At 37.7% G+C, this 13,956-nt stretch overlaps 1 protein-coding gene across 6 annotated transcripts in view; it reads right to left on the bottom strand.

Moving 5' to 3' along the window:
- The window catches only part of Pam (peptidylglycine alpha-amidating monooxygenase), a 163,904-nt gene extending 159,819 nt beyond the window's left edge, over positions 1–4,085 (bottom strand). For all 6 annotated transcript variants that reach the window (XM_013022047.1, XM_013022050.1, XM_013022048.1 and 3 more), the window contains exons 1-2: positions 3,976–4,085; positions 2,874–2,994 (exon numbers count right to left, since the gene is read on the bottom strand). In XM_013022047.1, the coding sequence (XP_012877501.1) occupies positions 2,874–2,994; positions 3,976–4,070 (216 nt within the window). In that variant the 5' untranslated portion in view covers positions 4,071–4,085. The remainder of the gene's footprint in view (positions 1–2,873; positions 2,995–3,975) is intronic.
- Positions 4,086–13,956: the final 9,871 nt, after the last annotated feature.

Raw genomic sequence — 13,956 nt, 5'->3', positions numbered from 1 at the left:
GCTGTGGCTCAAGTAGTAGAGCGCTAGCCTTGAGCTGAGGAGCTGAGAGACAGCGCCCAGGCCCAGAGTTCAGGCCCCATGACCGGACCCCCCCCCCCAAAATGAAAGTTATAAATAGAAATAGCATATGGTCTTGTTATTTTTGGCTTTGGTCACTTTATTTTCTTGGACTTGGTCAGCTCGTTTTTTCTTTAACTTTTAGTTTCTTTCCTCTAAAACTTTGAAAATATTTATTCTTTCTTGCCTTTTTATCCACTTTCCCCTTAAGTACTTGATACTTGGAATAGTACAAGCTTTATCTACAATTTAGAAAAAGACTATTTTTTTTTTTTTTTAGTAAAAGTACTCATAATACCACAACTCTTGCTCCACCTTCTAGGAACACTAAGTACAGGAGAAAAGAAGCCCCAGGAATTCTGTGTTCATCTTTTCTGGACATATACAACAAGGAGTCTACCATTTGACATGAAAGTTTACAAGGACTATGATTAGTGGGTCAGTCAGATCAAACCAAGTGCTCATAACACATGGTCAATCAAAACTGTTGAGAGAATGTGGAATAAATATTCAACCATAAGTTCTAAACAACTAAACCACTAACTTGCTCAGTTAGTCTTAATTGCAAGCAAGACAAAAACCCAACACAACTTCCTTGAATTACGAGTCTGACTTGATGTCACCAAGAACTTATATTCTTTCTGTTTCTGTATCATCTTCTTGGTTCTAGTATTATTCTAAGCATGGCTATTTCATAAACTCTGCAGATGCTGGGACTACAAGCTCATCATTCACTTGTAATAGAAAAACATATTCCAAGCAGAAATCCTAAAATTTGATCTGATTGGTATAGGTCACACAACTTCTGAATCCAACCATTGTGGAAAGGGAAAGGAGGCCCAATTGTTTGTTAAATCTTACACATTTAGTCCCTTTGGGTCCCGGGTAGACAGCTCCTAGGAACCACATGCATTCATGGAAGGAGCAAAAAGGACAATACCTTATTCTCTGAAATGACATTCAGCAAATATCCATTGCAAAAAGCAAAGTTGAATAAAGAAAGTGAAAAACAAAAGGAAATATTTAAAATAATATATGCCCTTTTTCATGTAATTTGGATAATTATAAGATTTTTTTTCTGGCATAAAGAAGTCTTCTTAATTTATGTGAAAATCAAACAAATTAGCTATACAAATGATAAGACTTGAAGTGTCAAAGTATGAAGTGGAATTATCATATTATATTTATATTTATGCTATATTATATTTTAGCATCCTGATTCCCTTTAGCTCCCAGGATGTGTTGTACCTATGATCTGATTATAAGAGCTGTCAAAACTACATTTCTAAAGATAATTTTATACTATACAGTTATAAAAAATGTAAGATTTAAAAAAAATAACTACTTTATTAAAAAGAGCTTTCTTAAATCACGTTTTCTAATAACTTTTGTTATTATTATTAAATAAAGGAAATGGCATTACTCTTTAACAATATGAAGAAAAAGTAGAAAAATAATAGTGAACAACAATAAATGACAATTTAATTAAAGCAAGGATATTTTTGTGGGAAAAGGTATGCAAAACAAAAGAATTAGTGAATATTTTTAAAGAAGTTATCTAAGCTATGATTAAGCAAAAACAGGAGAAAAATTAACTTTACTAGTGAAATGAGGCAAGGGGTGGTACAACTGAAGAGCAGTCACTCTTCTACTTATCTGAATCTCATCACCTTCCTTTTGGCTAAATACTATATCTGGAGTTACAGAAATAAGATCGGGACAGTCACATTTGGACACACAGAAAATCATATGCATGGTCATTGAGTGAGAGGGAGTGCAAGGGTCGTTCCAACAGTGATAAAGTAGTTATAGAAAATTAAATAATATACTAGTCTTCGAATAAATGTCAGTTCTTACCCCCCAAGGGAAAAGACCCATGTGAATTTTCTAGATCTTCTGCATGGCAGTTTTGAAAAATAAAAATTCCCAGTAAGTAGAATACTTTTATTTTCCCAGGGCTAAAAGAAAAATAGAATGTTATCTGCAACAATGAGTCACTAGCCACTGCAGCTGTACAACACCCAGGTCCTTCCCTGTCTCTGCAGCCTTTCAAAAGACAAGGGCTATCTTTTAATGACATACACAAAACCTTGCAATGCCTGGCTGCAAAGCATAATTAATTCTGGTCTTTTTACGCTTAATGAAACATCATGTACACATGACAGCAGAGGGTCTGAGCTCCATGTGTATACCTAAAATAGAGAAGGTCTTCACAACCCAGTTCTACTCTGGAGGATACATTCATATGAGCTCTTATTATTTCTTCAAAAAAACATCTCTACCAAGCAAGTTGAACTAAAAAAAAAAAATATTCATCATCAGCCACCTGTACGAACAGTTTTCCTAACTTTTAAATGTGGAGTGTTTTGTCTTTCAAATTCTTTGCAGAAAACATTTTATTTCTTCACTTGTAGAAAGGAATTAAAGCATAATAATCTCTTAGATTATTGTGGCTACTCTATGTCATTTCTCCTTATTAGACTAATTGTTCATATTGGAATGCATGTTCCCATGTTGTAGTGATGCTGTGCCAATTCCTCCCAAGTCAATTTCAAAATGTACATTACCAAGGTTCCGTTTCAAACCACAACTAATAACATGAGTAAAATTTTGGAAACAAAATGTATTTGGTGGGAGTTTTGGCTTGAAACACTTATTTTTCTTTTCTGCCAGTCAAATTTTGCTAGCTCTATCTGAGGAATTTGGAAGCAAATGGCAACTTTAAGGAAGTTGCTCCTGTTGTCAATGTCATTTCCTGATTTAATTATAGATTGTGTGCAGAATAAGTGAACAAGGAAATATATAATTCCTCTCACCTGTTTAGGTGTAACTCCGGGCATTCGAATATCCAATGCAAAATCTGATGCGTCAATAGGAATCACTGGTCTAGTGGTGCTAACACATTCATTGGAAAATGATCTGGTGTTTTCTTTAAACCTTAAAGAAGAAAATTTCAACTTTCTTAAACATAATGGTAAGGGGAAAAACATATGTACGATCTTTAAGTTAATGACAATAAATGGAGAACCAATGAAAACTCTAAAGATGTCATGGCTATATATTTCTGATTATAGTGATTAAAAAAAAACAACCTCCGAATTTCTTTTTTTAGTCCATGAACAATATATAGTCATTTGTAAATAAAAAACAAAGCAAGCAAATAGGCTACATTTTGGACTCTATTCAATAAAAAAAAATCTCTGTGTGTCTCTGTCTGTAGCTTAGCTCTTATCTGCTTTTCTAGTTAATAAAACACAGTAGTAACAGTAGAGATCAGTATCACATGCATGCAATTTTTCTAAATAGCAGAAATACTAACCAAAACGCAGTAAAATTTTGGTAACTATTTCAAGTGTCCAACATTCCTAGCCAGAAACGCGAAATTAAGCATCGTCTTGCTAGGAGGCAGCGTTCTGTGCGAAGGAAATAAAAGACTGCCATGTGAATTACCAATGTACAAGGGCATAAATATTTAATATTTGTAATGATGAGGCGGGTGTGTACGGCTCACTCTTCCCTAGTGAGCTATTACAGTCTGTGATCTGCTTCTCCTCGCCACAAATCTGCCTGGATACTTTCTTTCCCAGCTGTTATAAACAGGAAGGCATTCAAGTCTACAGGAAGATACTGTAGTTTCTGAAACCTCTCCCCAAGAGGAAGTGATTAGTATTGGAAATCACAACTTCTAATTGGAGTTTTGAAAGCCAGGATAGCAGCTCGGCTTGTGCTGGAGGAGGGGACTCTTCCACGAAGTTACAGTATTCAAGTCCCAAGTCGTTTCAGGGAGAGGAAAAGCAAGCCTGTTCCTCTGTCCACAACACCCCTGGTTGCTCCAAGTGATTGCCTTGCTCAACAGCACGCGCGGGGGAGACCCTATGTTGCTGCTTTCAAGCCAAACAAAAACAAAGCAACACCCACCTCTTGAAGACAGAAAGTGGGCTTCTGAATCCCGAACAGCTGCTCTGCAGGGCCAGGAGGAGCGCCAGCAGCAGGCTGCGCGCGCGGCCAGCCATGTCCAGGTCCCTGTCCGCGCCTGCCGCGGGCCCCGCGGGGATTGCAGCGGGCAGCAGAGCGGCGGGGCCGGGGCGGTGGGGCAGCGGCGCGGCGAAGCAGCGGCTACTTCATGGCCCTGGGGACTTGGTGGGTCCTGGCGGTGGTCACCTCCGGCGGCTACTACATACAGCACGGACGGCTGCACCCACGGGGCAGGCGAGGCGTCAGGGGGTCGAGATCTGCACGCCACGGAGACCCCGGTATGGGGAGAGGAGGGCAGCACTTTCGTCCCGGGTCCCGGAGAGCTTTCTGCCCCGCGGAGCGGCTTCGATGCCCGTTGTGGGGTGTGGGTGGAGGGGCGCTAAGGCTAGGCGTGCGGGTTGTTTATCAGTCCCCAGTGACAGGGACTGCGAGGGCTATCACCCAAACCCGCGTCAGTCATCATCAGAACCTGCAAAAATAGAAGCAGATAATGGATGACTAACACATTACAGCATTTGTCCTCAGCAAATCCCTGCTGAGGTTCGGTAATACCTTAGTAGTTTCACAAGCTTGCGCCCAAGCCTGGGGAAAATGCTGGTCTGTAGATCTCCCCTCTCCCCACTCCCCCCAACCACCCCCCCAACCTTACCTCACCACCAAATTTCACCACCTCACCCCCCTCCCAAAGCACAGCTCCTCTTCTGCCTTTGCTTGCTCTTCTTCCCTAGCACCCAAGTCCTGGGTTTGTTGCTATTACTTCTTTCTTTTTTTGTTTTGCTTTTTTTTTCTCTTCCCCCCCACCCCCTATTTCTTCTGTTTTCCCTTCACCTCCACCCCACTGGCCCGGATTTATTCTTACTTCCTCTATTACTCTCTCCTCTCACCAAAAATGTGCTTAACCCAGCTGTTCGATGTAAACAAAGTTATCCCCACAAATGACAGTGTTAAAAGCACAAAGGATTAAGAAGAGAAAAAAAAGAGAGAGGCAGACAAAGCACTTGGATGGATGCACCAATAATGAGAAAAAGAACAGAACCAGAAAGGATTGTTCATATATATATATATATATATATGCAGCACAGAGCTACAGATCAGCAGAGAAACATAGCCCTGGCCAGGAGTGGAAGACATTGGCACAGAAGTCATTGCCCAAGTTCTCGGAATTATTTTAAAAGGAGCCAAAACTCCACAGCTAACATGATCTATGAGAAGCAAACCCCTATTTAAATATCTAATGTAGTCCTCCAAATGTGGCTGGTTTTTTACATGAGTAGTTCCATCTAAAGAAAATTTAAAAGTCTTAACAGCAGGATTAGAATCAAGGTCCTCTTAGGCTTTCTTACTTCTTTTCTCACCAGCATATGGAAAGCCCTTTAGGAATCATCTTTCTTCCATAAATACCAGACTGCCAAAGGAAACACCGGTGCGTTTGCACCCACTCTGCAACTCCACTCTCTCTATCTCAGCCAAGACTGAGGAATGCAGCCACACTGCAATGAACCTGGGGACAAGATAAGGTCTATTTCCTGGAGCTCAACAGAATACCAGACTGTTTCCGGGACTCTCTGTTCCTCTAATAATCATTTACAATGTACATTCTCCACTCCACCCCACCTCCAGAAAAAAAAGGCCATGTAAGCTTCTCAACATTTCTGGGCTTGTGGTTCCCCCCCCCCAATTAGCAAGCTAATATGTTAGCATGCCTTTTCTCCTGTTTGCTCCTCATCAGTTGATCCTAAGAAGAATTTCTCTTTGCCTCATAGAGAGCTAGCATTGACACCAGAGCATTTTTAGGAAAGAGGACTCAACAGGACTAAAATTGTAACATACTCTGACTTCACCATTGGGAACACATTTCAGATTGTGTCCCAAGTCTGCATATTGTAATAAGAAGGCATTTAAAGTATCTCACTCACAACGATATACTTCCCAAAGAAAGGGATATCTTAAAGTTTTAGTTCAATTAATAATTATAAATACAGCTCAAAGAATGTCACATCAGTTTGCCAGATAGAGGGAGAGGGAGAGGGAGATGGAAAGGGAGAGAGACAGGTGAGGGAAGGGAAGGGAGGGAGGGAGGGTGGAAGGAAGGAAGGAAGGAAGGAAGGAAGGAAGAAAGGAAGGAAGGAAGGAAGGAAGGAAGGAAATACAGTTGAAGGAAAAAGGAGGAAGCAAGGAAGCAAGGGAGGAAGGAGGCAAAGAAAGGAAGGAGAAGAAAGAGAAGAAAAAAAGAAAGAAAGAAAGAAAGAAAAAAGAAAGAAAGAAAGAAAGAAAGAAAGAAAGAGGAAAATGAATAAAGTAAGCAAAATGCCAAGAACCTGAACAAGCAAAAAGATCCAAACTAACCTTCATGGCCACTAGTCTTCATGGCCAGCACTGTCCAGAAGAAAAGAACCATGCTATACCCTCAATACAAATAAAACATCATTTAATACTCAGTCAATTTGGAGATGCTTCAGGCCCACCAGCACCCAAGGACCACCGATCATTTGCATAAGTAATGACATTTTTGAAGACTAGTATTTGTTTGAACTTTCTCTTTGGCTTGCTGTTAGCACTTCAGCATCAAGCCTACTTTGTCCTTATTGCATGGGGAAAAGAAAAGGTTCCTTTAAGGTGAAGTGAAAAGGACCTGAAGATTCACTTCATAAAACTAAATATAATCCTATCAAATAACAGTACTTAAAATTCCTTGAAGTTCCTTTCTCAAAATATACATAGGAAGAAAAGATTCTATTTTATTATTTCTTCAGAATGAGAGTCAAGGACAATCTCTATTCCAGTAGACAAGGAGATGTGAATTATACAAACACTTGAAAGCAAGTTTAATATCAAAATTCTCTGACATGAACATACCCTTAAGCACTAGTCTTTGGGAAAAATTCCACTTATCTGATTAATTTTATTACCTTTGATATTTGTAAACCACTCACGTAAAGAAAAGAGAACTAAAGTTCTGTGTGCGTAAAAGCAAGGTTGATAATTGTATCCATAAAAAGAACACCTTTTCATTGTAAAAGTAAAAACTAATTATGATTCTTATGTATTGAAGCCTAAAAAAGCCAGAATGCAAATGGTAATATGAAAAAAATAATGTGTAACACCACCATCTCATTTGTTACTTTGTAATTCCTGAAAATGTGGTACATATATACATATATATATTTCAACTTTTAGACTTTAAAATATTGAAACTACTGAGATAATTAAAAGCACTTAATTTCATGTTGTATAGAAAAGATTGTGAGACATACTAGGCTTGTTTAACATGAATAAAAGAGAACATTGTTTATTAAAGATGAGAATGTTGCAAATTTAATACACGGCATAATGAACCAGACATTGGTAGGTCAAACCTATAATCCTAGATACTTGGGAGGTAGAGATCAGATCCAGCCAGCCTGGGCAAAATATTCATGAGAGACCTTCTCAACCAATGAGAAATGCTAGACTGACAAGCACCTGTAGCTAACATATTAATCCTAATACTTAGAAGGCTGAGATCTGAGGATCACTGTTTGAAGCCAGATGGTGCAGAAAAGTCAAGGAGACCTTATCTCCAATTAACAACCAAACAGCTGAAAATGAAACTGTGGCTCAAGCAGTAGAGTGCTAACCTTGAGCAAAAAGGCTCATGGATAGTACGTAGGCCCTGAGTTCAAGCCCCAGGGCTGTCACATACACATACCCAAAAAGCTAGGTATGGTAGCATGTGCTTTTCATCTCAGCTAAGCAGAAAGCAAGAGGATTTCAGTTCAGGCTGGCCTTAGCAAAACACAAGATCCTATTCAAATATAACAAAAGAGAAAAAGACTAGAGTATGGTTTTAGTAGTAGAGTGCATTCTTAGCAATCATAGGCCCTGATTTCCAATCCTAGAAACACCAAAAATTAATAGTAATAATGAGGTATGTTTAGAAAGAAGTACCCATATAAGATCATGACAAAAAAGGAATGGGAGTATCTAAGATACTAAGGAAACTTTAAGAGCAGAATAAGGAATAGAAGCAGTGGCTATTTGAACAGGAACTTAAAGGGACATTTATAGTCCCCACTAGATGAGGTGGACAATGAACCTGCCAGGTAAAGAGAACAGCAGGGTTCAAAGAGCCCATGTTGGGCTGGGTGAGCAAGCAAGCAGAGAATGTGCCCGAAAAAGAATAAAAGTTTTGCCTCCAGGTTCTAGCTGCAGGCCAAGATTTACTATTTTATTGATAATAGAAAACAAAATGTGTTTATATCTCCATAAATTCTTCAGGTAAAATGATTTATAGTTTGTATCTAGATAGATATTAATTCTAGGATCAGAATCATTAGGTAATGAAGTACAAGGGTAAGTCAGAGGACCATGAAACCAACTTGACTCTTAGAAAATAGGCAGTCCATTTCCTCTAATTTTCAGCTAAAAAGAAAAAAAAAGCTAGTTGAAAATGTACTGGCTGTTCACTCAAGAGAGAACCAGTAGAATATGGTGGCTGCTTGAAAACTAAAGGAACCTGCCTGATTCCTTGCTCTACAATTTACCAGCTTTGTCAAACAGAACAGGTACCTAGCTTGTCTGTGTCTTAATAATCATATCTCTTGCATCATGAAGGCTGCTGCCAGGAATAACTGGATTAATGTCCGTAGGACAGTGCCAAGCACATAATAAATGCTTGCTATTATTGTTGTAGCAATAAATACATATTAAGTGCCTTAATATTGGGGAGGGTGATAAGACAGACAAAGCTCCCATTCTAATAGAAATTACTTCCTAATGGGGAAAAACAAATACAAATAAGTACAATTTATAAACTTCATTTTCTTTTAAGAAGATTTTATGTATTTTTCTACCATGACTTATGATTCAACCAATGAAAGGAAATAGATCATTCACAGAACCATTTGACTTCTAGAGATTTATTCTTAAGCAAAAACTGAGTAAGTCCACAAAAATGTCTGCAGATACTTAGTAGCGCTGTTTAAAATAATAAAGAACTAGATGCTTATTACAGTAAAGAATTTGAAGTAGTTTATAGGAAACTGATAACAAAACCCAGAATGCTATCCATCTACTTCTTCAAAAAAGGACCATAGGAATTTGTTTATATAGAGGAGTGTATTATTTCTTCTTGGCTAATTAAAAGACAATCTCAAGTTCATACCAATATCACAAGCCCAGTAAGAATAACAACTTTTCCTATCACCATTTAAGAGGTGGTTACTGATGGGATGCTTCAACAGTTTTGAATATGCTAGTGTGATTTCTCTAAAATGAAAGTACATCTACACGGCCAGCAATTAGTGCTGAATGCTGGAAGAAACATGACCTCACTATCCTGCCCTCTTTCTATGACTGATTGAGTGTCTCCACAAAGTGGCAGCTGGCTTCCCTCAGATTGTCACCTTTCATGTGGTAGTGTCAGAACTTACTGGAACTTCTCATTGTCCACACACAGGAGTCTCACTTAGTACAGAAGAAGACTACCCAAGTACATAAATGCTAGGAGACCAGCATCATCATGGAAAGCTGGCTCTCACAGCATTTTGTTCAATGCCAACATGAACTTGACTTGATTCATTACTGATGTGGTTCACTTAGGCCATTTGATTCCAGTAGTTGGTCTCTACAAGGTTTTTTCATTGTAGAGTTACAATGTTCTCCTTTGTAACAAGTACTTTTTTATTGAAAGTTTATTTTTTGGCATTGTAAATGTTCCATTCCTCATTAAACTATCAATTTCATAATTTCTTATGTCACAACGGCCTTAAGCTTGTCTATTTTGTTCAATGGATTTTAATCTGTTAGAACTTCATTGAATAGTTATATTACTTATCTGATGTTCAAACTATCTCCTTCATGGTCCCTTAAAACTACCATTTGTGCCCTTTTGATGTGTGCCCTATACCTTGGGAATACAACTTTGCTTTCTTTGTGTCTCCCAACTGAGATCAAAGTCTTGCACCAGACATTTGCTATTGTGCTCTTCATCTCTCTTGTTCTGACTGCCCACAGATGGATGCTCTTTGTTCCTACTCAGAGTCAGGTGCTTTAGATTGGATCAGGGATATTTTCCAACATAGGGAAAGCTTCATTCCCAGCTCAGAGATGTTGGGAAGTAGTTGACATTTTATGAAGTAATGCTCAGTAGGAGACCGGAGGGCCCTGAGGAAGAGATAATAAACCTCCAATCCCTTCCTCATTTTCTCATTCATTCCCAGCAGCAAATCAATGGCTTTGCTCTCCAAGGCACTCCTTTATGATTTGACATTGGCCCAAACGTATCAAGGCAAAACAACCATGGACTGAAACCTTAAAATCGTGAACCAAAACAATTCTTTTCTCTCTATAAGAGAAAAATCACAAGTATGTGCTAGAATAACAATCATGCCTTCTTTTACTCTGGATTCTACTACACTAGGCCTAGCCTCCTTTCTAGAAGTCTGCCTTGCTCTGCTCCACATCATGAGTTTAGGATTGCATTATTCAAAAAGGAAAAGAAGGGTACCCGTTTAAAACCAAAACAATGAATTTAAAAATCTGGTTAGTACCCTCAAACTTTTGTATTCCCAGTGGTTTTCTATGAGGGGAAGACGTATTTACTTTCTATTCATATTTTAAGATTTTAATTTTTTACAGCTTGTATTATAAATGAGGGTTTTAAAAATATTTCATTAAGTAGTAGCTCACTGATTTCAATTAATGTACAAGCTTTTATTTGAAAGAGAGGTAATGTTTTATAAAACAGAAAAAAACATCCTTTACTTTGCTTATCAAAAGTATCACATGCTAACTATGATAGTGGCGAGAAAGCTTTAACTCGAGGGTCCTCAAGTTCAGCACTGTCAATATTTCTGGTGAACAATTGCTGCTTTTGTGGGGCTGCCGTGGGTATCACATGGTGTTTAGCAACATCCTTGGCCTCTACCCACTAGATGCCAGTATCACTCTCCTCAACTGAAGTGTTATCAGACACAGCCAAATGTCATTTGAAGGGTAAACTGACTCTGACTGAGAGCCATTTTTGTAGTTCACAAAGATGAAGTCTGATTTGTGAATCAAACGCAATGTCATTTCCTCTACATACAAACAATAATATATACGTGCCTAAAATATGTTTGGAAATGCAGAATAGCTAAAAAAAATGTTGTAAATATCAATTATAACAGCAGCCAGGAGCAGGTGGCTCATGCCTGTAATCCTAGCTACTCAGAAGGCTGAGATCTGAGGATCGCAGTTCAAAGCCAGCCAGAGCAGGAAAGTCCATGAGATTCTTATCTCCAATAAACCACTAGAAAACCAGAAGTGGCACTGTGGCTCAAATGGTAGTGTGCTCCCCTTGAACTGAAGAGTGCAGGGACAACCCCCAAGCCCCAGAGTTCAAGCCCCACAACCGATCAAAAAAAAAAGGAATTATAACAGCAATTAATGTTTATGCACTTGTATGCCAGTCATTTAGTTTATATATACATATATATGTATATGTGTGTATGTATATATATATATATATATATATATATATATATATATATTACTGAGTTCTGAAAACTTTGAAATACAGGTTACATTCTGCTTTCACAGATGAGGATTTCAAGGCTTAGGAAAATCTATGTACTTGTTCCAGTTGCAGTTAGGGAAGATTCAAATCCTGACTTCCTCACTAAAGAATCTATGGTTCTTAACCCAAACCTCTCAAAATGAATCAGGTCCTCACCATTACAGGGATATTTCTTGGAATACAAACAAATGTATTTCTTTGGAATGCAAATCCTCTGAACATTGTTTTATTATAAAACAATACCAGCCAGTGTTTATTGAGAAATTTAAATACTTTATATAGGTTAGTTCATTGGAATATTTACAACAACTCTATGAACTTGTGTTATCATTTACCGAAATGGAAATGAGAATTCAGAGGTAATTAACAACCTTATTCAGTGAGGGCATAAATACAGGCATTCTGAGGCCACAGTTCAAGCCATTAACTACTCAACAACACAGTGGAACTCAGTGTATTTTTTACTCATACAATAGGAACCATTTAATATTTTCCCCATAACCTTACACACATTACCCGTTTAGCTAACACCATGATGATGGTTGAAATTTGGTTCCAAAGTTGGTTTTGTGTGACTTGCAAAGGTCTTTTTAACTCCTCCCTTAAAACTGAGATCTGAATAAACATTTCAAAATGAAAGATTTCACACCAAACCCAGGTTTCCAATGTCTCCTAAAGGGCTATAAAAGTCTAGTATCACTTGGCACATGTTTCCACATAGCATGGCAAGAAGTCAGTTTTGTTGATTAGTTTCTCCCTATCTCAACAGTGCCACAGGTCTGCAGCTTGCACAGTCTCTACAGTTCCCCATATGCTCTCAGACTCTGAGATCAAAAGTGGTAACTGCAAGTCAGCATTTAGATAAATATATTTCATCTTAAGTTTTGTTGTTCGACAGTATATTTAATGTTTTCTCCTGAACACTGCAAGCTGATACATTAAAACACATTGTGTTGTAATCACTGAAGTGCAGAGCTCTTTACTATGTAGGGAGGTAAACTTCACTGTATATATATCACTGAGATAAGCACGCTTGTTCTTTGTAATTTTTGAATTTTTAAGGTTCTCTTCATTAGGAAGAGACCAAATTCTTTAGCATTTTCTGCCCATGGTCTTGAGACTTATCTCTTACAACATGTAGGCAATGATTTCGTTGCAAGGAACAACTGGTTGAGGTCCTGATAGAAATATATATGTATACATATATAAATGTATATATATCTGTATATATATACATGTTTATTTATTTATTTAAAAATTTCATGAGCATTATTCATCATATGATACTAATGTAAGAAGAACTTGCCAACAGTATCATATTTTATGTAGTTATTTTTGCTCTCCATGCTCAGTACCAGAAGCACATTTAATATGTCCATTAGTCATCAAATCAGTAGGTCGGGTAAATACTTCCATGGGGAAAATAACAAGGGACATAATTCTTAATTAAATTTCTCGGCTTTGACTAATACAAATGTTACTTCCTAACACATGTATCTAAATTCAGTGCTAGCATTATTTTCTGTAAAAACAGAACAGATCCTAGTGTTCCAAACAGCACTGTCTTTTAGCTCTAAAAACTTCAAGGGGGAGTTCTCCAGGGACTACAGAATTGCAGAGAAAAGCATTCACTGTTTCAGATGATGTCACAGAGCTAGAACAGATCCTTTGAATCCTACCTATTTGCCCATTAGGTATTTTATTTATTTATAAGTTAAGATCATCATATAGAATTCAGTTTCAGAAAAAGAGAAAATATTTTTGAAGCTGTCATCTTGCTTCTTCTTCAAATATTTTTGCTGAATCTGGGGTACAGGCCTTGAGCCTACTTTTGAAGGGCTATTTAGCTATTTCAGTGGAGAGCAGTGATTTCTGCCCTAACTCATGGAGCAGGCAAGGAATGACCACCTGGACTTAGAAGTTATCTTCATGGTAAAGAATGAAAACCTGGACTTACAGGTTATCTCTGTAACATACCACTGCAGAATTTAACACTCTTGCTTTTTCCTCTTCAGTGAAGCTTTGGTGGAACCAGTTTAAAACTCATGTGAAAAACATGCAAAAATTTCACATGGAATGTGGCAGGGTGGGGGTAGAAATGGGAGAGAAGGTTGGAAGGGGTAAAACTGATCAAGATGCATTGTACCTATAACCTGACTTAAGGAATGCTACCCTCTTCTTTGTACAACTACTTAATATTTGTAAATTCAGATGTGAAATTTGTCTTTACCAAACAATTATGAATGACTAAATGGCCCACCGAGTTGGATATTAAAAGATTATAATTTATTATGAAGATTAGAAAAGATTATTATAAATAAAAGATTATTCTAAATTATTATAAAAGATTATAAATTATTCTTAAAAGATTATACAATTCTGCATTA

Source organism: Dipodomys ordii, unplaced genomic scaffold (genome assembly GCF_000151885.1).
Source record: "Dipodomys ordii isolate 6190 unplaced genomic scaffold, Dord_2.0 Scaffold59, whole genome shotgun sequence".
In the NCBI taxonomy this organism is placed as follows: domain Eukaryota; kingdom Metazoa; phylum Chordata; class Mammalia; order Rodentia; family Heteromyidae; genus Dipodomys; species Dipodomys ordii.
The sequence above is the reverse complement of the archived record's forward strand: the minus strand, read 5'-3'. Positions and strand labels throughout refer to the sequence as shown.